Below are 26,130 nucleotides of genomic sequence, written 5' to 3' on the forward strand. Positions count from 1 at the left end.
GTTTAATCGCTTACTAGGGTTCCACCATTGGCAGGGTGCCCTAAATTTCTAAAAACAAATTGAAGACATGTTGTCTTGTCTACTGCTGGTATTTCCACAGGGCAGGATGTACTGATTGTTTAAACTTGAGTAATTCCTTGCACTGGGTTTGACGGTGTGTGGCAAGATCAGGGTAGTCCCATTTTCATTCTGAAGGTACATTGCATTTTAATTTACAATTCAAATACATAAATGACAAAACAAATTTTCCACCTGAATTGAAATGTAATTGAACCGAGTAAAACGACTGCATGCTCCATTAGCTGTTGCCTTGTTTTTACAGTAATTCCATTAGCTTTGAAGGAAAGACGTGTTTAGAACTTGACGGATCCTGGCGTGACTCCAATCTCATTTGTAGTTTTGTCCTTAATTACATCAGAGTTATTCAATTAGGCCACAGTTTTTTTCAGTGAGAAAGAACAGCAAAGAATGAAGAAGTTACTTGAACGAATATAAGAAACGTAGTTGTAGATTATCGTAATAATCTATGAACCAGTTTGGGGATTGTGGCTCATTTGATTCAGACCAAATCCAGCAATATCAGATTGTTCAGCACGCTTTGTGTATAAACCAGATTTGTCCTTTTGTGTTTCTGACTTACATGAAATACGGACGGTGTAATATATATAGGAATTAAACTGGAATGTAGCAGTAAAAAGACTGGCTTCACTTTTACAGCATGTTTGTGAAAGGCCAAGGCTAAACTTAACGCTTAATCCTGTACGTCTGAACAGCTTAGAACTGCTTACAACTCCACCATTAGTCTCTTCAGCAGTTCATCTTCCCACATACAATGATCGCTTAATTGCGTTTATGACAGATTTCATGCGCTGTAATTAGTCCAGTAACTAATTTAGTCCAGAAAAGATAACATAACTATGGAAGGGTGAAGCATGTGCACTCTTAAAAATAAAGGTTCAACGGGTTTTACAGCCTGATGTCATAGGAAAACCATTTAAAATGCACAATTTAAGTACCTGTTTGGCTTTAGAAAATTGCATATGGGAAAATTTGCCCAGGTAACATTTCTGCCATATATGTATATACTTCAGTACATTATTTATTATTTTTTAAATCAATATAAATTATTGCCTGTACAAAGTTTACAATTTAAATATTTATTTTTTCATTTTTTTTTGCATTACTGTAGTGAGAATGAGTGCAATGAATTGCCACGAACAAGGCCAAAATTTAAAAATAAAAACTTTCCTTTTTTAAAAACAGACATTTTTCTTTGTGAAGTATATATTTTCATGCCTTTCATTTGATTCTAAAATGAAATTACCCATCTTCTTGACAGTTTTTATGAGATTTAATCCAATTTACTGTTGCTTTAGAACCCCAAAACCAATACTTTGATCTAAAGAATCAAGAATTTTATGAATTTATGAACTTGATGAACTGTTTATTTCTAACAGTAAAATATGCCATCTGCATAAATAAAGGTTGCAATTACTTGTCCATAAATGTGTTCAAGGATAATATATTTGCTGTTGAGAAGGACTAAACCTGGAATTACTTTCCAAAAGACAATGTATCTCAAATATCATTGTCTAAAAGAATGTAAACATGAACGTGACCGTGAGAAAAATGAACTTTTAAGATCTTTGAGGGACGACACCTTTGGGAAAACTTTTTAAGCTATACTTTTCCCTATTGGCCCTTGGAATTGGATTGCCTGTTCCTATTTGAAACGTAAATATATGGGTATAAATTGTTTCAAGGACAGGAGAAGTTTGGATTTGATCAGACATGCTTTGGCAAGGCTTTAAGGTCAAATTCAGAGGTTTGATGTAGTGTGCATATACGTTTCAAGTGACCGTGAGTGTTGTTTTAGGTAATATCCATCCTAGGAGACTTTTGGTCGAGAAGCATTTCTCTACACGTATACCTCCTAATTCATATTTCTGACTAGTGTAATCCCAGGAAGTGGGTGTGGTAGAATAAGATTCATTGCATGTACATTCTTCTAAGAAAACAAACAAAAAAGAAACGAAGAAAGAAATGAGGTAGTTTTCACAGCTGCGTTGCACTTCATACTTCAGTATTCCGATTCGTAACAAAAGCGAGCAGCATACAGTTGTCACTGTAGCCCTCTACCATTAATATATATTTATATCTTTGGTTAAATACTACTATATCTGTACTTGTTCTTCTGCAGAAGTTTCCAGTGGAAGGCAAAAGGAGTCTCCCGCCAGCTTTTAGTCCCATCGAATTAAACCAGCGATCCACCTTTGGTTAAAGTCCAGTGCCCTGTGCTAATCAGAAGTGCCAGTAACCACTGAAAAGGCAGAAACAAAACTTTATCCCATAGTTGCCAAGGCTTTAGACAATTCAGAAGTTGTCTTTTGCATATCACTTTTCTGTAGCTTTCACTCTTTCCATGGTGGCATTTTGGGTCCCTCTCAGCATCTTTTTCAGAATTTCAATTTGCTCTACGTCCTTGAATAGTTCCATGGTTTCTGCCTTTTCCAAAGTTCCTATGGTTACCACGGAATGTTGAAACGTTCTCTGTTGCCATCGTAATGTATAGACATTCTCCCTGTAGTTTCCACTGTTAGTGGAATGTCATACGCAACCACACGCTCTCGCAGAGACGTTCTGGATGGTGTAGAATCTGTCCTTGTTGTCAAAGAAAGACATTTTCTTCTCAAACTTCGTAGGGCGACAACACGGGGTGTAGCGCGCCTTGTCTTTTTTTCCGTTGTCCCGCTCTCGCCGGCCTTTCTCACTGGAGCCATTATTTAACTGCATGTGCTCCATTACAAAGTCATAGTTGCGTCGTTCATGGATGCACTTTCCACTGCAGTACCTGAAACGCACCGTCTCGTCGCTCTCGTACCCGAGCCCGAGCTCGCTCACTGTGAGCTCAATCTCATGTAGAGAGCACGGCTTTGGGCCCTTCCGCGCTCGTTTGGTTCGCCGTCCCGTCTCGGTTCTGATCCTCCTCTCCTTCCGGTCCACCAGGGTCGCGATCACCTTCTTCAGCTCGCCCTCGGTGAAGCTTTGGAAGAGGTACGAGACTAGAAGAAGAAAAACACCAGAGGAGAAGGTTAATGCTTAGAGGTTGCTCTTTCGTAATTCAGGAGACTTAACTGTTCTCAGGCCAGAAACGTACTTTACACAAGTATGCAAATGTGTATGCTTTCCAAACATTTTACTAATGCACCATTAAACATACTTAACCTTTGTTTGTGTTACTGTGCCGGTAACAAACCTCAGTTCTCACAGAGCGATTGAATGTCATTAAACCAAAGCCAGGCTAATTGAGCATGGGTTCCCTCCAGAGTTTCTGTGGTTTTGGTTTTGGATTTACGAGTAAAAATAAGGTCCGCTGTTAATGTTACTTTAGCATTTTGTTCTACAACATAAATTATGCACAATCAGGCTTCAGATGTGAATTTTGAAGCCACTCTGGGTCGGACAATTTGCCGTGTAAGAATTACAGCAGTTGCTTGTTAAGAATATGGAACTCGCATCCTTTTTTTTTTTTTTTTAAGAAAATACATTGAATTACGTTCTTGTTTGAGGTCTGAGGTCTGATTTGACTCAAAACATGGGAAAAGCAACTCAAATGCTAAAAATCTTCTGGATCTGAAGCTCAACAGATTTTCGTCAAAGTATTTCTCTGTCATGATGGTATTGATCTGAATGGCTCGCTGTAGAAGACTGTGCTTATATAGTAATTCTTGTGGGAACACTCACTTGCATTACGTTAGTCTGACACATTTAGGCATTCACATACTTGTATGTGTTTCAGACCTTAATATTTGCTTTAAGTATCAATTCTGTATTAGATGTTTTCCTTAGAAGTAAAAGTAGACACAAATAAAACAATTGTTGAAATACAATACCTTATTGAGGGTGGAAAGCATATTTAATTCGAAACAAATGGTTTTGGATGATATCAGCATAAATCCTTATAATTTTTTGGTGCAAATACATTAAGTAACTTGACATTATCATTGAAGACCAGCAATAATCATTTTCATTTTGATTACATAATAATGGCAATATATACATGTCAAAGTCAGACATGCCCCTTTGCCAGCTGTGATGACTGGTTTAAACTTGGCCCAGGTTTTTAAAAGATTAATGTATTATATAATATATTAATATATCAAGTCAATGTTTGAATAAACGGACAACTCGGATGCCTATATTAAGCAGAGCTGTAATAGCTGCTAGAGCCCTGCGCGGGACTGTTTTCTTAAACCCGCACCCGCCTGCTCCCGCTGAATTTCTGATTAGGACCTCCCGCTCCTTAGGAACCTGCGTATTCCAATCCCACCCACGCCCCCAATGTTTGTGTCCACCCCCGCCCGCTCCTGTGGACTTTCTCTCAGAGCTTGTAAAAAATGTTGGCAACACAAATACTCAAATATTGCTTCAACTTAACATCCAGAATAGCAGGCTTTAAACATAATTGCGTTTAAATAAGATGAAGTAATGCTAAACCAAAGCACCACACCTGTCAAAAACATTGGGTATTTTTTTATTAGCGTTTTAAAACATTAACCGTTAAAACAAAAGCACAAATAGCAGCACCTCAGTTTTTAAAAGTAGCCTACTGCTACTGCTACTGCTGAGATTTGCGTTGGGTCCCGCGGGAGCCAAAACCCAATGCAGCCCTCTAATGGTGGATATTTTGATGAATGTATGAACTGTTTATGTAATATAATATGTTGTCGTAGTTTGTGTTGTCCCTTATCAGTGCAAAATTATCACAAATTAAAAAGGATTCATGCCAAAAAACCCACTTTTCTAGGTCGTTTCCAAACTTTTGGAGGGCAGTGTACGTGTTTTGAGTCAACATGTTATATTCACTGATATTGTAAACCCATTTTAATGTCTTGCAAACTCATTGTATTCTGCATTGTTTTAATTCTGCTGATTGGCCACAAAGGTAATGTTGTTAATCTAGCTGGCTAACACACATGTGGTTAAATATAACTTGAAAGCATTCAGTAAGAATGTGTTAAAGCATCATATATCATTCTTTTCCAGCAAATGTGTGGGTTTCCAGAAAAAAAAACAAATCTATATCGTTGAGCCCTGGATTTTATATTTTTGTACATTTCTTTCATTTTCATCTGTGTCTAATTAGATGTTTATGGCGTCTACCTTCACTGTGGTCTCTAGAACTGTAAAATTAATGTGGATAGGCAGTATGTTTGGGCCTTATAGTTAGACATTTGAAATGTTCAATATGGCTTGGTCTTGAGATATGTGACTTTGATTGAGACTTTAATGTCTTGGCAAGCACAGTTTGAAAGGCGACACGTGAAATTGCTTAAATCTTATTTTCTGGAGACGCATCTGAAAAGTGGGAAAATTCAGCTTCAGGTTTCCATGTGCTCTTCGTTTAATTCTGTCTAGGTTAAGGCTGTGCAACTAAATGCAATTGCACAAATTTGTGAATGTAAACATACCTAATACATTTTGATGGAAGTAAATGCATGTCAACTCTAGGGCTTAACCTGCACCTTCTGTTAAGGATTCAGTCGCTCACTTTAAACCGTTGTAATGATCAGAGTTATAAAGTAGGATTATGTCCATCTTTAAGATGGCTTTAGAGCATTTTTGCACTGAACTTTTTCTACTCCAGCCCTGGCCCTGCTCTACCTAAAAGTGCACATTTTGACACCAAGTTGGGTGTCAGCTAAGGGAGACTGTACCAGGTTGGGAAACACTGCTCTATATGTAAGATGAGAATAGGTCTGCTTTTCTTTGCAGTCTTTACGAGTCAGTCCGGGTTTGTTTAAGAAAATTGCTTTTGCATGCGAGTAGACACTGTGTATGCAGCCGTTTCAGTGTAGTGTATGAAGGGGTTGAAGAGAAGGTGTGAAAAATATCGTTGACGAAACATTTTGTTGACGATCATAAACTAAATTTAGTTCAAACTAAACTTTCAGCACATCAACAAATCGTCCAGTGTACCTTATGAGTTTAAGGCAAGACACCAAAGGAAAAAACATTTTTTCATTCACTTTTCAGTTTTGAGATGTTTCATTGTTTATTGTATTATAGGAATTTTATTTTACATTGTTTATTTTATTATCTGTTTGTGTCTATATATTTAAACTATAAGTAGTATATTCTCTGCTTCTGTAGCACTTATATAGATAAAACTTTACAGTTTTATTCCTATCTATATTCTGAGGTTTTTACAGAGAGATTTGTTCATATATACTTTGCACCATATTTATACAACGCTGCTTTCCTAAAACCATCTGTTGACCGTATTTGTGAATTATGTGAAAGAGAATTCCAGAATCTCCTCTGTAAAAAACTTTGACTCTAATATGTCAACAAAGTGAAACAATTTCTGTCTTTATCCAGTGTTCAGATTTGTTCTGGCTATCAATGCAAATGAGTGCATATTTAATTAGACGCATCCTTTGCACATTTAAATGTACCATTAAGAAACCTTTAATGCCGAAGAATGTTTGCAATTCTTCATGTAATCAATCAATTGGGCAAGTATGACACTACGTGATGTTTCTTTTGTGAATACAAGTGCGTCCAAAGTTGAGTTTTTTTCGTGTCTAGTTGGATTACTCTGTGAATAGGTTTATAAATGTACATTTTAGTGCTGTCAAACGATTAATTGTGATTAATCGCATCCAAAATAAAAGTTTTGTTTATATAATATATGTGTGTGTGCTGTGGGTATTTATTATGCATATATAAAGACACACATACAGCATATATTTTGAAAATATTTACATGCATATATTTATATTCATAAATTATATCATATATAAACATAACATATTTTTCTGAAATATATACATGCATGTGTGTGTATTTACATATACATAATAAATATACACAGTACACATATTATGTAAACAAAAACTTTTTTTTGATGCGATTAATCGTTTGACAGCACTAGTAAATTTATAAAGGTTATATGTATACATTTGTTTTACAGGATTATATGTCTGTCTATATGTATCTCCTGTGAGGCACAACATTTCATTCCCTTGTATGTCTCCACATATTGCAGAATGACAAAGCTTGTTTGAACTTGAATTATATCTACTAGCTAAATGTTCTACTCTGATCACCTGGGCGGTCTTGTCTTAAATATCAGGTGAGCTGACAGACGCTGCTTGTGTGGTAACTGTGAACCGGATGTTAAATGAGGAGTTATGTGACTGGCTGCAGAGGCTTGAAGTATAAACACGACGGCGACTGTAGAATGACATATTAAACCCTTCCGTTATCGCAACCTAATCCACGTCTGGCACTGTCGCTAAGGGAAAACCAAAAAAAGGTTTCTCTTACATTCTGAGAGAAGATAGCCCATGTCCTCGGTGGCTCTGACCGCTCTGCGCTGCGCTGGCTTCCTCGCTGAGGTCGATGAGAGTGAAGATGAGGATGATGGTGGCGATTCAAGTGCTGTGGCCAGTGGCTTTGAGGAAGGGTCTGATGAAATCCCGAAGGTCTTTGGGTAGGAACACCCAACAGGTGATGAGGTTTTCATAAGCAGGAGAAAAAACGAGGCACCAAACAGGATGAAGGCGAGGGTGACCTCTTTCCATACCCTCATCTTAGAGCAGCGTGGAACATTGAAACTCTGAAAAACACGTCAAAACATACCCATTAGACAACTCATCGATGTTTGGTTAAGCTCAGACCGGCTTGCTGAGATTTGTATCAATTTTTTGAAAAATGTGGCTTTTTTCCGATTTATTGAAAGCTTTAAGTGAACTATAAAAATGTTACTGAGGAATAGTGGAAAAATTCATGAATAGTTTGCACACAAATTACAGTTTGTTATCTTGTCATTCTGTCTTTTATGGTAGAATATCCCATGCAACAAAAGTGGATGATTTATATGGCTAAAAAGGGCAAAAAGCAGTATAAAAATGCGGCATACACATATCACTTGTGTGCTGTAGTCATAAGATAACTTAAGTGAGGAACACACTGAAATTGAACAGGATAAGTCTATTTTCTATGGGTCTGAGTTGGACGTTTAATAGCTTATGCTCATTTTCCTTCACTTTGCAGCAATCTTCAAATATGCATTTAAAGTTAGCAAATCTAATTTTAATATCAATTAAATCTTTTCATACTGTTCATTATAATGCTGTGATGTCTAAAGTCACTTTACTATTTAATATTTGATTTTAGTTTTTAGTGTTCTATTTTTGATTTTGAAATGTTTATATTAATAAAACAATTTTCATTCAGAAATAGCTTGCAAATGTCAAAATGACAGAGAAATACCAAACTGAATGAAATGTGAAATTTTGAAGTATGAATCTTATAAAGCATACTCCAATAATAATATTTTATTTAGAAAATCATGTTTACAGTGTATCAGCCAGAATTTTAATATTGCACATGCCTAAATGTAAGTCAAGCAATAGTGCTCAAATCTCTTTTGCTTTGTTGTTTAAATCACTTTAAAATCTGCGTTTGGCAGCTGACTTGATGCATCTAAAGCACTACTAAAATTTTTAAATTTTTCTTTCAAAAACTTGACGGTATAAATCCTAATCCACGTGATAATGACAAAAAATGACATTTTTGGGGGGGTGAACTAGTATTTTAAGACTTAAGTATGCACTAGGGATTAAACATTTAGTGTGTTGTACTTTTGCTTTAAGCAACATACTTGGCATAAAATGTGTTTTTTAAAATAAACCCTAAGTATACTATAATACAATATAATACTGTCTGTGTTGATACATTAGTTATTATCATTTGTGCAGGATGAATAGAAAGGTTCGTTCTTTCAGGTCATGATCTTTTCTACAAATTGTCTCCTTCTTCAATTGAGTCCTGATCTTCATGAAGGTGTGTCCTTCAGAACATCCACCTGGGTGGGGACCCGGCATTATTATACGCAAGCAAGTCTATACAATTAGTGCTACTTTTCCTGAGGGGGAATCTTTGTTTGCAGAGATGATCCATTCAATGTGAGCAGATTTCTGAGGGTAAACAGACCTCCATCAGTTGCTGAAATTACCTAGATGGTTTGAGATGAATCTAGATTTATTTTGTTGCATTTTACTTAAAAATAAAGGATTTTATTGGCATTTATAGTTCCATGAAGAACCTGGAATCTTTCCGTTCCACAAAAGTTTCTTTAGATTTTAAAATAAAGAAAAACTGAAAGGTTCTTTGGGGAACCAAAAGTGGATCTCCTATGGCATTATTTTTAAGAGTGTATGGTGAAAAGAGAACTTTACTGTAGTTACGACACTTTCTCTCGACCAAAATATTTAATAACCAAATACGTTATGGGTGGTGAGGCTGATGGGCGTTCCAGTTTTCGGGAAATCTAAAGTGCTTTCTTCAAACCTTCTATGTGGGCCTGCTGGTATAACGTCCCCTGCCAAATCTATCCGTTGTCTTTTGTTTGTCCAGCTAAACACAGGTCTATGGAGCATATATCTATGCCTGCATGTACACACATATTTTTCTTTAATCCTCTCAAAAGACTTAATTCTTTCCCTGTTGAGGAATCTCTTTCCAATGCTGTGTTGTTTTAGCAGTTGAGCGTTCTTTTTCTTTTTTTTTTGCTTAAAAGTCTTTGTTTTCGTTGCTATCACTAGGTAGGTTTTCTCCAGAGTAAGAGAGGAAGGTGGAAAACTCTTCCACAGATGAGAAACATAACATTTAAGGACAAATCCAGACAGTATATGCTGGAAGTGTTTTGCCAGACTGACTGTATGTATGGTGGTCTTGCTGGGTCAATGTGGATCGGGCTGTCAGTTCATGTTGGTCTAAAGTTGAGATGCTCAAACCAGTGCTTGTAAGCCATATATTTAACCAGTGCATATAACCCATGTATTTTGCATTGAAATGTAGACATAAGTGAATTTCTTTTCATCATTAAATGTAGATTTTCATGTATTTAGTCTGGAATAATGCAAGTTACTTTTGGCCCGCATCACTCAATGAAGTTTGATTTTTGGCCCTCGTCTAAAGAGTTAATGGGTTGTCTGAGGCTAGTTTGAATTCAGTTAAATTGCCATGGCTCAAAATGTCCCAATGAATAGATTTTAATTAATAGATTTTTATTTTTATCTTTTTAAAGGAGAGGAGTGGTTCATGTCTGGTTTATACGCACCCTGAAACAAATACGTAAAATGAACAAGATAAAGATTATATTTAAGGCAGTTTTTCATTGTGACCTTTTTAATGAAAATTAGGCTAAATGCATTTCACCCCATATTTAATAGTTAAAAATTAAAAATGTAAAAATCTTTCACCATATTGTAATACTGAATGCAGTATTTTTTTGGCCATTTTTATTTTTTTATTTATTGGAAAAAATTAAATATGTAATTTCTATGTATTGTATAATTTGTATTTATATAAAAATGTGTGTGTGTGTGTGTATATATATATATATATATATATATATATATATATATATATATATATATATATATATATATATTTATTTATTTTTACTGCATGGGAATCTATTGAGAATAATCATTAAAAATAACAAGTAGTTATAATAGTAAAACATCGGGATATACAATAACAGTTTGGTGGGAGAATGTGATTATTTGTCAGAAATAATGTCACAATGCGATAAATCTTAATATCTCAAGTTTCAAGTTATGGTAAAAAAGATCTATTTTTTTAATTTAGATGAAATAGGCATGCCTTTGTGATAGTTACCCTGCTAGAGTGTATCATGTGGCATTACTCTCCATGTATAGAAAGAGGTCTGTCTAAATAAGAGTAAACACAAGCTATTATTGTTTTTAATAGCAAAATGAATGCCTTTATTATTTTTTTTAATAAGTCTGGAATTCAGTGTCTCGACGAACTTCTCATGCTGTTGGAAAGCATTTAGTCATTTTTGTTGTGTTCTGGTCTCTTTATCTTGTTCGCTGTGTATTTTGGAAATGACATTATCACTCTCATCACTTTCTTCACTTGACCAAATATAGATCTGGCACTTCTAAACGCTCCAAACATCCAACAGATGATAATGAATAGATAATCATTATTATCTATTCATTATGAATGTCATGAAAACATGTCCTATTTCTTCCCAAACTCTCATGAAAACACTGTCAGTGCTATAAAAGAATCTTTATGGTCCTCTAAATAGGCTTCATTTACTTCAATCAAAATGTCTGAATTATGACCTGCATACGTTCTTGTTTGGTCTCATGAGATTTGTGTATTTTGAAATCCAGGGTGTGTTACAATATACAACAGAACACTTCTGTACCAATAAACTGTCTTCAGATTCATACGGCATGTATTACCGCTAACGGTTATTCGCCTTTCTGCTTTAATCACCCTTTAGTTGCAGTACAAATAATCAAACAGCAATTAGAGTTTTCAGAGATGGCCGTTTGATGAATTGGCCTGTTGAGGCGAATCGTTACCATCAGTGGTGTTCTGCTAATTAACTTTATTTACACAGACCATTATGAACGCAATGGACAATTACATTTGAGACATGCTTCATGCTGATTATTGAGTCTGACGTTAACTGCAGTATGTCTGATGAATTATGTTATGATGTCATTGTTGTACATTAAGCGTTACCTCATCATCTATTTTAAACAGCTGTGATCTGACTGATTGTAAAACATTAGTGATGTAATATAATCCTTATTTCAGAGACTGCATGCAACATATTTGCTCCTTTAGCAGGTACTTCCAGCTGAAATAAAGGCAATTTATTATAAAGCAGCCAAAAATGTCACAATTCAGAATTTTTCATCAAGAACAGTAAACTTATTCTGGTTTACTTTTGAATTGTAAATAGTTTCTTCATGCATTTATAATGAATCCATGACAGGAAAAAAAAGAGATGCATTGCATTTATTCCATGTGTATTATGTTTTGAGGCCATTCACACGCTTTATTTTTTCCCTCCAGAAAAACGGACCAAAAATGTTGATGATTCATCTTTAAAACTATTTTGGTGTAGGATGTACTATTTTCACTCATGTCATAAATATTTACAAAGAAACGGCAAGTGACACGTTGAATTAAACATGAAATTTGTAAGTAAAAAGACAAAGTAAGTAGAAATACTATTTTATTGTTAAATCTTTATTTTATTTACCACACTGTAAAATAATTCAGCGTGTACAGTCCAATCAGGTGCTGCAAAAGACTAGCAAACCATGTAAAGGCTAAACCCTGTTAGAATTGAATGGGAAATGCATTCAAAAGGCCTGTCAGAAAGGGTTAAGAAAACAAATGAACTTTTTCTCTGGAAGAGAGTAAATGTCTGTTTCTTTTCATCTATCACAACATCAGGAACTTCACATCTTATCTCTTATCTGTAGCTGGCGAAGACTGATAGTCTAACAAGAATTCACATGCTGAAATGTTACACTTTATAGTTTCTGAGAAGTGCGTGTCTGTGTAATCTGATAAATTATGCCATCGCAGTGCTCTGATATAATCAGATTGATTACAGTATAACAGAATACAATTCCAGAAAAAACAAACCTTTGTCATTTGGAGATCACAGATGATATTTATGCCTGTCCTGTCAGCCTCATGCTTTTGTTGCATAAGGAATATTAATGTGCATTGCATAATGGTTCTTATGGTGTCATATAGGAATAGGTACATACTAGAAAAGAGGCTGACAATACAATGAAATATTATTAGAACTTAAAATAACTTTTATATGTGAATATATTGTAAAATGTAATTTATTACAGTGATATAAAGCTGAATTTTCAGCATAATTACTCCAGTCTTCAGTGTCACATGATCCTTCAGAAATCATTCTGATTTGCTGCTCAAGAGTATTATCAACATTGAGAACAGTTGTGCTGCTTCATATTTTTGTGGAAACTGTGATACATTTTATTTTTCAGGATTCTTTGCATAGAAAGTTCAAAAGAACAGCATTTATTTGAAAAATAAATATTTTGTAACATTATAAAAATCATTACTGTCATTTAAAAAAAAAATCAATTTAATGCATTCTTGTTGAATAAACGTATTTATTTCTTTAAAAAAAAATCTTTCTGACCCCATTAGGGGTGTGCGATACACTCTAAAAAATATAGCACTAAAAGTGGTTCTTTGGCTCGTAATCATAGGGGAAGCACTTTTACACCAAATCTTGGTGCTTCAGTGGTTCTTCACCGGTTCTTTGGCACCGCTACCATATACAGAACCTGTTAAGCTCCTGTATGGTTCTTCAGTGGTTCTTTGGCACCGCTACCATATACAGAACCTGTTAAGCTCCTGTATGGTTCTTCAGTGGTTCTTTGGCACCGCTACCATATACAGAACCTGTTAAGCTCCTGTATGGTTCTTCAGTGGTTCTTTGGCACCGCTACCATATACAGAACCTGTTAAGCTCCTGTATGGTTCTTCAGTGGTTCTTTGGCGTGATTTAAGGTGCTATATAGCACCACTGCCGTACAAAGCTCCTTTAAAGGTTCTTTATGAGCCAAAGAACCACTGTTGGTGCTGTTTAGCACCCTTTTTGTTGAAGAAATACAGTGCAATATGGCACCTCTTATGGTTCTACATAGCACCATTTGACAAAGATGCTGTATAGCACCTTTGAAGATATGGTGCTATACAGCACCAAAAGTGGTTCCCCTATGATTACGATCCAAGATCCACTTTTAGTGCTATATAGCACCAATTGTTTTTAGAGCGTATTGACAAAAAATAATATCCGGATATTTTCTGTGATTTTATCGATAACGATAATTAGAGGATATTTTGCTGAGTGTGTTATTGTGCTGGTATCTTAAGCACTGCCGTGGACAGCTGACTCCTAAAGTTTTTGATATTCTTCATATTCTGTGGTGGTCAGTTCACACTGATAGAAATGAATCTTTTCCAAGAAGTTTAAACTGATTTTTATATTTTATGGGCATTTTTACCTTTATAAAGCCATTTTTTCTAAAAGTGTCCATTTATCTTTTGAGTCAAATTCTTACATTTAATCAGTCAATTAGAAGACATTTGGGCTGTTACCAAGCAAATGACATCAACACAGAAGTTGCGTCTGAAGCGGCATTTAGATGTATTTACACAGTTTAATGCAAGACATGAATGCATTTAACCTGCAATTACAAATGCATAAATAATGTTTTGATATATTAAACACAAAATGTTGAATACTGATATTTGAAATGATTTAAATAATAAAAGATACTTTGAATGTGAAATTAAAACCGCCAGTAGGTGGCAGCACGTGACTGTTAATAAGTGAGTCATTGCGATTGAACCAAATCATTTAAACGGTTGATTCCTTCAGGAACGAAACACCGTCATTTGCTCAGAGACACAAAACAGCACTGTGGCTGTGTTTGGAATTATTTTTGTTGGTGAAATTGCGCAAAAACAGGAAATGTGGTGTTTAAAATGTAAGTCTCTTAATTAACTTCTTTATTGAACTGTTGTAAAAAATCAATATCACATTTGTAATCATGGTAATATTTGGAGAAAAACTGCACTCTTCGTGTGAAATTGATATGAAGTGGTAAAATCTATACATTTTCTCCCCCCTGTCTTGAATTTGTGATCATTCTGAATGCATTTTAATAGATTGAATCATGCAGTGAAAGAACACACTGTAAATGTGTACGGGCAATAGTCTAGACTTCATGTAATGTATGCATGCACTGTAGGGGTGTTTTGAATGTTTTTTGCAAAATATTCGATAATATCAAATCACACATCTTTAAAACAACAATTACGATATTATCGCAGATGATATATATCACACACCCCTAGACCCCACACATTTGATGTCAGACAACTTAATGCATTAGTATAAAATTCAACTTTGGCTCATCCAATCAGAATTTAGATTCAGAGCTGTCTATTAAATAATATGTGACCCTGGAGCACAAGAGCAGTCTTAAGTCTCTGGGCTATATTTGTAGCAATAGCCAAAAATACATTGTGTGGGTCAAAATTATTGATTTTTCTTTTATGCCAAAAATCATTAAGATAACATACCATAACATCATGTTCCATGAAGATATTTTGTAAATGTCCTACTGTAAATATACCAAAAAAATTTTGATTAGTAATATGCATTGCTAAGAACTTCATTTGGACAACTTTAAAGGAGATTTTCTCAGTATTTCAATTTTTTTTTTGCACCCTCATTTTCCAGATTTTCAAATTGTTGTATCTCGGCCAAATATTGTCCGATCCTAACAAACCATACCATTTACCATAACCATTTATTCAGCTTTCAGATGATTTATAAATCTCAATTTCGAAAAATTGACACTTAAGACTGGTTTTGTGGTCCAGGGTCACATTTGACTCTTGTTTTAAACTAAAGTTTTTCACAACGTGAAGCTGTTTTGCAATGATATCAGACTTTATATTGTTCATTTGTTGTAAATAATCTGATATTTTGGATCTGCATGGACACAAACCAAAATAAAATGGTAATATATTTAATTCACTGTATACAGAAATAGCCTGCCAGATGGTTATTTAATACATAAACCATTATGTGTAGTGTTACCACCAAAAGCAATGTTGTGATTTATATTGTTGGCGTCATATGATATCATGCATGCTGTGATATGAGGTTTTGCTCGTACCGCCCACCCATAGACTCACATTTGCTGTTGTCAACTTTAACACACCCAGCTGTAATTTATATGACTGCATGTGTGTCTAAAGGTTTCTACTGACAATTGCAAATGATTTGAAAACATATAGTGTGACAAACTAACTGTTTCCTGAGCAAGTTTCTATCAGGAAAGATCTCATGTTTTCCCTGTTCGAATTCAAATAAGAAACTTTCCAGAACTCAGGAAACTGGTAGTTTGTCACTCATGCTTAATTTCCAGTAAATGTACTGAAACTTGAATTCTTGCTATCTAAAACATATTTGGCAACATCGTTTGAATTTCCACCACTTTTTTCCATCACTGTTATTTTTGATCAAGTTGTTTTTGAAGATTATTTCAAAAGTTTAGCTAACAGGAATCATTCTCAGAATGTTCTGGCTATGTTATGAACAAACATTCTGCCAGTAACAATAATAGAATGTTTGTTTAAAGACTAATAACATTCACAAAATGTTAGCACAAAAATCTTTAACTTCAACATCATTTAAATGCTTTAAATTTTTTTTTTTTTGGAAACGTTTTAATTTGGATGAAGATGAACGTCTAATGTTGTGTTAATTACTACTAACTAGTTTCAGACATTTCTGAAAACATTCAAATAATACGCTCCCAAAATATTTTCAAAATGGAACGTTCCCTTAATGTTTTTGCTAATGTTTGTATAAATAAGAAAACAAACGTTTTTAAAACTTAAATTGAAAAAACTATGCGTTTTGAATGTTTTTTTTTTTTTTTTAAGTCGTGACGTATTGTCAAGTATGGTGACCCATACTCGAAATTGGTGCTCTGCGTTTAACCCATCCAAGTGCACACACACAGCAGTGAGTAGTGAACAAATCCACACACACACACACACACACACACACCGTGAACACACACCCGGAGCAGTGGGCAGCCATTTATGCTGCGGCGCCCGGGGAGCAGTTGGGGGTTCGGTGCCTTGTTCAAGGGCAACTCAGTCGTGGTATTGAGGGTGGAGAGAGCGCTGGACATTCACTCCCCCCACCTACAATCCCTGCCGGCCGGAGACTCGAACCCGCAACCTTTCGATTACGAGTCCGACTCTCTAACCATTAGGCCACGACTTCCACATTTAGAACATTTAGAAATGTTTTTTATAACTTAATGGGAATGTTAGCAAAACTTTCTTAGAACATTTTTGTAAGCTGGGGAGATGTTTTAGATGACTTTAAAATTATAGTAAGATCAATTTCACAATTTCACTCAGAAATTGCTAATAGATTTCAACAACAGTTGAAAGAAATGGCAAGTAACACTGTGAATTAATTTAATTTAAATTTTGAAGTTTGAAATTCTGAAACAGTATTTTATTTTAAAACATATACTCCAATAATCTTTTTTTTTTTTTATCAGACATGTCCAGGCCTTTCCAATTACCTTACATTTGGCATGACTGTAAGAACCCTGTGATTAATTTTACAGTAATCAAATCTTTCTCATTTTCAGTCCTGTCTCTCTCATATATCAAATAATCAGGCTCCAGGCTCCATAAATCATCAGCTAAACATTGCAGTTCAAGAACTCAGAGCCATAAACTAGCCTGTAGGGTGAAAGGTGAAGCCACTTAATACATGATAAATTCCAATGAAGCGTGACACCTACTTTACTCTCTTCATTGAAAAGCACAGGCACGTAAGGCTTTGGTCACTTCAGCCGTTTGGGTGAAGGCCTCGCACCGCTCGGGTCCATCACAGGGCAGATAGGTGGCGGCTGGGTGGCAGAAGGGGGGCAGGAACGCACTCCAAAGATCAGGCTGGGATTAGCACTAATACGGCCTGCTTTATCTAGCGTCACGTGGGCTAACACCTGGGATTGGCTCGCGGGGTGTGGAAGCAGCCGGCCAGGCTAATCTCACTGTCGCCTCATTCGTTGGATTCTCTCACACACACACACACACACACACACACACAGAGACAGACAGTCTCTGTAAACAGTACACTTAATGAGTATGGATTTACTCTGAGAGACTTGTCTTTATAGCATTGTTTAATATTTATTTATTTATTTATTTATTTAGTTACTTATTTACTGTGATTTTTTATTTTTTTTTGGTTATATTTTTAGGTCCATATTAAAAGCCTAACCAGGGACAAATAAACAATATAATGCATAAAAACATAAAATATTTAATATAATAATAATATATTTTCATTTGTATATATATAATGTTTATATTCATTATGTATTTTGATTTATTTTATACACTGTAAAAAAATAAAAAATAAAAATAATATATATATATATATATATATATATATATATATATATATATATATATTAGTCGTAAACAGATTACAGGAGTATGTTTTAGTATTTAATACTATTTTAAATTTTCTACTTTCAAATTTCACATTTAATTCAGTGTGTTACCTTTTTTGTAATTATTCGTGAAATTTATTTTTTCATTTGTATAATTTTTCTACTTCAAAATTTAATGTTTAATTCAAAGTCCTACTTAGCGTTTCTTTATAATTACTTGTGAAATTTATTAGCAATATTGATTGAATGAAAGTGGTTTCTAAGTAAATCCTACACCATTTTTTCAGTGCATGTGTGCTAGGCTGAAGTTTATTTAAAGGTTCTTTGTGGGCTAATAAAAGTTTTGGTATTAGTAGCTCATCTATATATAACAATTCTGAGTGCGACTTTATCTCTAGACTGCTCATTCTCGGCCGTGTCTGATATAAAGATCTCAGTCAAATATAAATAAATCTAAAATCTTCAATCAAACTTGTCACATCTCCGCTCTCAACCCCATTAGATTCAGTGTGTTTGACGATGTCTGAATGCTATTGCATTAGATAAAATGTCAAAGTGTGCGTCATTTACTGTAAAGAAAGGTGTACAAAACACATTTGACAAAATCATAAATGTAGTATTAAAAAGTTTATGGTTACTTGATGATGTTGAGAGTTAATGTGATTCTCTTCACCTAAAAATCACCAAAACACCATCTGATTCAAACACACTGAGCCTTTGAAAATGAAAAAAGAAAGATTTTGTTTCAAGAAAAGATCCTGCCGCGTTTGATATGTTATGATCTAATGCAATGACATGAAGACATTTTTACATCTGACTAATTACGTCTAAAAGTGTCCAGATACTTTATACGAGCTTCCGTATGTGAAGTTGAAGTGGGTCACTTACAAATCTGCCAGTGGTTACATAACTAGACTGCATAATCAACTATTTCAACATCTATTGTTTAAGCAGTTTGCTCGTCTCTGTGTATTTAATTTCTGAATGCGTATTTAAACAGAGGAGCAGTTAGCATGCTAAGTTATCAGTTATTATGCCAATATGTCCTATCATCTGCTGACCCTAAATGTTGTACACATTCGGGCTCAATTTCAAAATATGCTATAAACACTGACAAAGGCTCTGAGCATCTGCTCTTAGAAAGTGCATGTTTACTGGAAGTGTTAGTCGACAGCTGTGAAAGACACCATTTAGCATTTAGTTTGTGTATTTGGAGGTCAGCCAGTCCATGTGTGGATGCTATGTCTGAAATACAACAGCTGTCACGTACTGAACCTGCGGACGAGTGTAAAATCGGACCATAACCCTGGAACTAACACTTCGATACGTTACGCTGAACGATGCATATATCTGTATCTGAAGAGTCTGAAACATTCTGCGTTAGCGACATGCTTTCGTTTGACAGTGTAAAGATCGTGCGCCATTCAGGAGAGTTCATGTGAGTTTGAACTAAAACAGCAAAGTTTATCATGATAAATTTAAATGTAGGCTTTAAAAAGCCTTGTTTGAAAGTTTTAAAAAGGTTTAAAATAGGTTTATAGGCCGTAGATATTTGCTACCTGTTAAAATGTTTGTCTTCTATGGTAGAGAAACTGTTAATTTCACAGAGTGCATTACCCTCATTGCATAATTAGAATTGCATGTGATTCCAATTGACCCTTCGCCAGGAGCTTGATTGACAGGCGATCTGACCAATCATAATAACCACTTTATCTGACAAAACAAATCAGGAGTGCGTTTCCCAAAACCATTGTTAGCTAACTATTGTCGTTAGTTTCATTTAAATCTATTGGCAACGATGGAACTTGCGACCATGCTTGCTTTTGGGAATCGCACCCCAGACAGGAGAGTAGAATAACGTTGGTGGACTAGATACCTTCCGATGTTCATTCATGTTTATTTTGTGCTATAACTAGTAAAGAGAAAGGGATGATCGGTTCACGTGCTGCTTGAACTGAGGATCTGTCACGACAAATTAATAAGCCACAAAACGGTATTTATTGGATGAATTTCTAAAAGAAAATTAAAAAATTTGAGAGCTGAGACTTGATTTCATATCTAAAGTATCAAATTTCAGTTTTTTTCAAATTCCATCCCATTCAATTTCCTGTTTGTTTTGGCCAGTTTAAATTCACACTCATACATTTTGCACAACCCTGACAGATGCGTCAGCAGGAAAATAATTCTTCAGAACATGCTTCAGAACATTGTGCCAAGGTGCTTATGCCGGTGATGTGGGTTTGAATCACATTCATCTAATGTGTTGTGAAACTTATCAGTGACTTTGGAGAATGCAGGAGTTACATTAGCTCAGACCACAAAATTAGACGCTGATGAGGCTGGATGCACATTTTCTTCTCACTCTTCCCAGTTAATATCAGTATGTTTCAAGTTTATTAAATATTAAACTGAATATGTTCCAAGTAAAATATACATGTGTGATTTTTTGTATTGTTACCTTGTGACTTTTACTGGACACACGTGGAGCCAAATAACTAGCACAGCGTATAATGTGGGAAAAGGTTAACTATGGATATTCCTCTGATGAAGTGTCCCATTTAAGTGTCAAGTCACCGTCTCTTCTGTAATACATTCTATTGCTTTACATCCAACTCGTGCACTGGTTTGGTGGTTCTACAGAGTACAATGTGAATATGTACGACTGCTATGAGGGAATATTTGGTTCATACAAATATTATTCATAAACATCATTATTATTGGTATGTGCAGAGATAGCAATTGAGGGACGAATATTTAACCAGTTATTTTAATTTCTTAATTTCTCATTAAATATATTTATGGTAGCATCTTTTTATGTGCTTTAATGTATATAATTCTTAACATAAGTAACTGTTAAAATACGTCAGCTCAGATTGGGAAAATTGATTCTGGCGAGGCAAGATGCATATGTTTTCTTCTCACTTTTCTCAGTCAATATTGTGTATAATGTGGGAGGAGGTTAGGGCAACGAATATTATGTCCCATATGTTCTTCCAGAGCCAATAAATGGAGGTGGTTTGAACCTGACCTGTTGTCCTCAGTTTGATGTCTCTTATGGACAGAGTTGGATCTGCTACACAAGGATAAACTGTACTCCTCTTCTGTCCAACATTTTACCTTGTTTTTATTTTTGGGCCTTTTGCCAATTTCATTTACAAGCAGTGTAATTTAAAAGCATTTCAACTCCCTTTCAAGTGTTTTATCCCTCTGTTGTTGGCATAGACTTTGATTATATTCTGTGATACAAAAGGGTACTATGTGCATGCCAATATTCTGCCCTGTTCTCTATCTTCAAGACTTTTTTTTTTTTTTTTTTTCATTTTCTGTGCAGATTTGGAGAGGAAAGTCAGCAGAAATCAGTGTGGATTTATACAACAGTTCACCAAAAATATCTTTCCAAACCTGTATGAACACAAAATAAATTTTCAAAAAATGTCAGTATAATTCAATTCAGTCCAATGTTGTTTTACCCCAACTTTAAAATATCATCTTTTCCGATCAGCAGAAGAAAATTTTAAATGAGTTTGGAAAAACTTGAGTGAATATTTTCACTTTTAAGTGAACTATCCATGTTAAGAAACTATTGGTGCTGATTTGCATCTTTAAGACCATCTTTGCATCTTCTATGCTGACTTTGAGAGGAAAGTCTGGATAATTCAGTGTAGTAGATTTATATTAAATAAAATGTGGGGACAAGACCAAGTTCACCCAAAAATCTACTCACCCTCATATATGAACACAAGAGATGCTAAAAAAGTCTGTTCAATGAGATTCTATGGGCTCAAATGTTGTTTGTACCCCAAATTGGAAGTTGGAATGACATGAGGGTGAATATCTTCATACAGATGTAGTATATCCAATTTTATTTACTAAACAAACACAAAAGACAGGGCATATGCAGAAGTTTGTGACTGACAGGCATTCAGTCCTATGGAGTTTATGAGTGGGGCTAGTCAACAGTTTAGTTCTGAGGTTTAATTTGTGGGTCCACTGAGGATTTACTGCGGCAGGAATTTGATATCATCATATAACCAAGCTTCCCAAGGTTAGAGCGGTCATTTCGCCCGCTCTGTGTGAACGCTGCGAGTGCATTTCCTGCCATCTTTCACCCCGGTTATGTATTCACCCTCGTGTAGGGAAAGACTGGAACATCTGACAGGAATAAAAGCCCAGATGCACAATGGAGAGATATGCACATGTGCGTCGCTCTAGTGATCAATAGCCGAAAAGGACGTGACCTTTGCATATCCCATCCTGATTAATGCATGCAAAACCGCAATGTATTCAACCTTGTTTTAATCAAGTATGCATGATTTAGAACTTCCAGAGTTGTTGTTTTTGTTTGGCAACAGCTGTGTTATCAGATATTACGAATGGATGGGCAAATCTGTAAACCGTAAATCAGTTGCATCGTGGAATTTTACAGTCTGGATTGAATGCCACGAATGTTTGCTTTCGCAAGCCAATGCCGAAGTTCGCCTCAATCCAGACAGTTCTGCGTGCCGAAGAGCAGATCGCACTCAAATAAAACCCTGGTGCTGTTGTGCGTGATGGCATTTTAAACGTCCTGATGATTAGCGACTGGCACACTTGAATGCAGCTTGCTCTGAGCATGTCGGAGCAGGACAGGCAGAGAAAACAAACGCACCCATCCAAGATCTTCTGTCTGGAAAAATGCGCGGGGATCAAAATGAAATGTGTTAAAGCTCAGGGTCGCATTTCGAATGGATCACCCTGCACCTGCAAGCTGATTTCGAGAGTTCCCTCTGAGGTCGAGGGGAAAGAGTCAAGTCAAGTCAAGTCACCTTTACTTATATAGCGCTTTTTACAATGCAAATTGTGTCAAAGCACTGCACAATATCAAAAAAAAGGAAAATAAAGTGTCAATAAAGAGTGTGGGCGACAGCATCGATTTTACAGGGCAGACCTTCGTCAGGCTTGCAAACTAAGCCCGATTGAATCCCAGGTTACGGGAGTTGAAAGGCTCAAGTGAATATAAGCTTAACCTGCCATGCCTTTGGCACCTCAAAATGCACCAGATCCCATTGACAAGTATGATCAGGTCATCTCTACGGGTCAGCTGCCATGTATCAGCCTTTCTAAATGTATGAAATTACAGTCTTCAATAAGAATCTCTACTAGTGCATATTTGAGATGCAGTAGATTTTGTCACAAGAGTAAATGCGGATTAACCCAAAGGGAGTTCCTGAATACCAACAGATTTTCTTTGGAAACTCCTCTGACCTGGTTTACATTACAAATACCTCTATATCTGGCCCGACAGGGATCTGCTTTGCAAAAGTATGGGTTAAAAAAGACTTTGTCAAGCTTGTTGAACTCAAATGGACTGTAAGTGATGTATGATGGCCTGAAGGTCTAGGACAGGAATCAAAGGTTCTCCTAGGGGACTTTGTGGTCTAATGTAAAAAACACCAAATGGGGATTTTCCTTTTGTGTCTAATGCATCTGATAAAACAATATAAGATCAAACTTTCTTGTAAAGAGACAAATACGGATATCTTGGTGATCTCTGAGGTGGTACGGCTTCCCCAAGTGCGGAAAACTTCAGCATCTTCATTCAGTTAATGTTACAACCTGTTTACTGATCATGATCTATGCACTCTGGCACAGTGGCGCTTCCTGAATCTGTGGCGCTCTGCAGTGTTTAACACCCCGGCTGTAAGTAGCAGCTTATGCTAACAAAAGAAGATGTGTCCTTACCAAGTGGCCAGCTAAGCCAGACTTATCAAGGTGGCGTTGTGTTGGGTTGACCTCAGGCAACAGGAGGGGAGGGCAAATCCCTCATGGAGGCACCACACCGTATATCCATGTAATGAGTCGACGGCGAGAGCCTTCTGCGGGTTGGTTATTAAGTACTCTACCAGTGTCCTAGAGATTCCTTCTCATGATGACTTCTCCTCCAGGCTTTTCCGCTATATGTTTACATTAAAATTTCTTCCAGCCACTCTGGAGGTGGGCTCGGAATTTTCTCATCCTTTGACATAGTTGGTTACGCAAGTCCGAGACGAGTCAATTGCGACTTTGCAATGTAAATCAATTTGGAAATGAGCCTGTACTTTGTGTTCAGGTGGTTTCTCTCCGTTTTTAGGATTCCAGATCTGAAACACACAATCCAAATTGACAGAATGAACTTTGTGCACTTGATTAAAAACAGCAGCATAAATTAGCATTATTTAATCCTTAGTAGGGAAGCAGGTGGATGTGCAAAAACTAGCAATTTAAGGCTTCTCCCATATCTGTACTGAATCCGATTGAAATTTTTCCCAGTTCGGTAGAGTATCATAGTGTTAGCTTGTAAACATGCAGACTTCTTAAAAATCAATGGTGAGCCAAGTCTCCCATGAAGAAAGTTATTTCTAGAGTTAGTCCCAATGCAGATGCGTTTCAAATCAATCCCTTATGAGGTTCCTCTCAGTTAGGATGCCTATGTAGACAGCACAGCGGCTCACTATGGTTTTGCAACAGAGCTGTTAAGTGAAGCCAACAAATTTTAGGAAACCTTTAAGGCTCTTAATTCGTTCCAGATCTTCACCCTCATGTAGGGTTTAGACCAATGTAGACCGGAACCAAATTTAAGACTAAATGCGACAAGCTCTTGAAATTAATTTTCACATTTGTCAGATTTTCAACATTATAATCTACACCATAACTCCATAAAACCGTATATTTACTGACTGACTGTCAGTCCAAATTAAATATAATTTTGAGACAAACCTCACCGCGATCTGTTTATAAGGTACTTAAACCGTCTAAGCTTGTTCCTTCAGCGCTTCCAGACTTACCATGTGCCATGTGAAGCTTACAGGCTGTCCAGATCCTGGTTTGGTGTCCTCTCATGCAAAATCCTTCATGCGTAAGACCCCTGCCTGTGTGTAAAGCGATGTGTGAGAGCAGGAGTTTGCGTGTGTATGTTTTTAGGGGTGTGCGCATGGAGAACTCCCCTTGGTCCCTGTCAGTCTTTCTCCTCCTTGTGTGTGAGACTCCTCCTCTACCAGCACGCTGATCACTGGATGGGTCGGATTACCGTAGACTAATCAGTCGCGGCAGAGTCTTGGATCTCCCCTCTCTCGCTGGACGGGGCCTGAGGATGCTCAAAACCAGGGAACACCAGGGCTTTAAACACCTACTGCACACCACATGCTTGACACCTGTAATGTGGGACAATCCATATAATTCACACTTATCCTGCCAGACAAGCTTCACTTAACTCTGTCACTCAGTCTGTCTATCACTGGCTTTAAATTAATTTAACTGTCAATTATGCAAGATATTTAGTTTTTTTATTTAAGATACTTTAATATAGCTAATTAATGTAAAAATATATATATATATTTTTTTTAATTAATCAATTATTCACTTACATGCAGAATGACACTTTTGTCTGTTGTGGGTGCATTGCAAGAGATGCAAAAAGGCAAGCTGCTCTCTGAAGGCAGGAACAAGCAGCTATGAGAAATGTTTATTACTTTTACTTTTTACTTATGTTTACACTCTGTCACTATTTGCACTTGATGTAAACAAGAGGCTGTCTGTACTTGGTGCAAATGGTAGCTACCACTATTTGTATGGAATCTAAATAGCATCTACCTTTTTAAATACTCACTGTAAATATCTCAAATTTGTCATCAAAGCAGTTTATTCCTGTGAGTAAAGACGGATTGCATTAGCAATAGCAAATGTATATATAATGTGTGTGTGTGTGTGTAGATATATATATATATATATTGGTGATTGATGTTGATATTTATTATTTATAAATAACTTATGCAGACATGCACATTCAGATGCAAGTACACATGCATCTTTTATCATCTTGTGGCTGAATTTCTTATATTCATTGCCTCAAGAAATGGAGACCGAACTGCACCTTTAGGTCAATGGATGCTCAATGCTTTTCGTCACACTTTTTGAGTGCTTAGCCTGCAGCTCATAACTGTTTTAAACCTGCTGCACGACGCTAAAGGATTACCGCGGGATGTAGTTTGGCATGCGTTTGCGAATGACTTCATTTTTAAAATAAACAACAAAATAAAATCATGCTTGTGTTCATCGGTTACCTTTCTGCGTGTTAATGCAGGTACGCGTGCCTTGAGTTTTTCTGGCCCGTCACCTTTGACTTGGGAGTATTCAGGCTAACTTGTCTGTGAAATGTGTTGTGGTTTGTGCTCTAAGAAACAAATTGAATTGCGATGAGAATATTTGAGAT

At 36.1% G+C, this 26,130-nt stretch overlaps 1 protein-coding gene across 1 annotated transcript; it reads right to left on the reverse strand.

Annotated features, from left to right (window-relative positions):
- Positions 1–1,177: 1,177 nt before the first annotated feature.
- On the reverse strand, positions 1,178–24,900 carry LOC306846594 (uncharacterized protein). The gene is made up of 4 exons (XM_079380062.1): positions 24,707–24,900; positions 23,625–24,022; positions 7,333–7,624; positions 1,178–3,062 (listed from the first exon to the last, which is right to left on the reverse strand). The coding sequence occupies exons 3-4, from the start codon at positions 7,595–7,597 to the stop codon at positions 2,608–2,610; spliced, it is 720 nt and encodes a 239-aa protein (XP_079236188.1). The 5' UTR covers positions 7,598–7,624; positions 23,625–24,022; positions 24,707–24,900; the 3' UTR covers positions 1,178–2,607.
- Between the last annotated feature and the right edge of the window lie 1,230 nt (positions 24,901–26,130).

The sequence above is a fragment of the Barbus barbus genome (genome assembly GCF_936440315.1).
Source record: "Barbus barbus genome assembly, chromosome: 26".
NCBI lineage: Eukaryota > Metazoa > Chordata > Actinopteri > Cypriniformes > Cyprinidae > Barbus > Barbus barbus.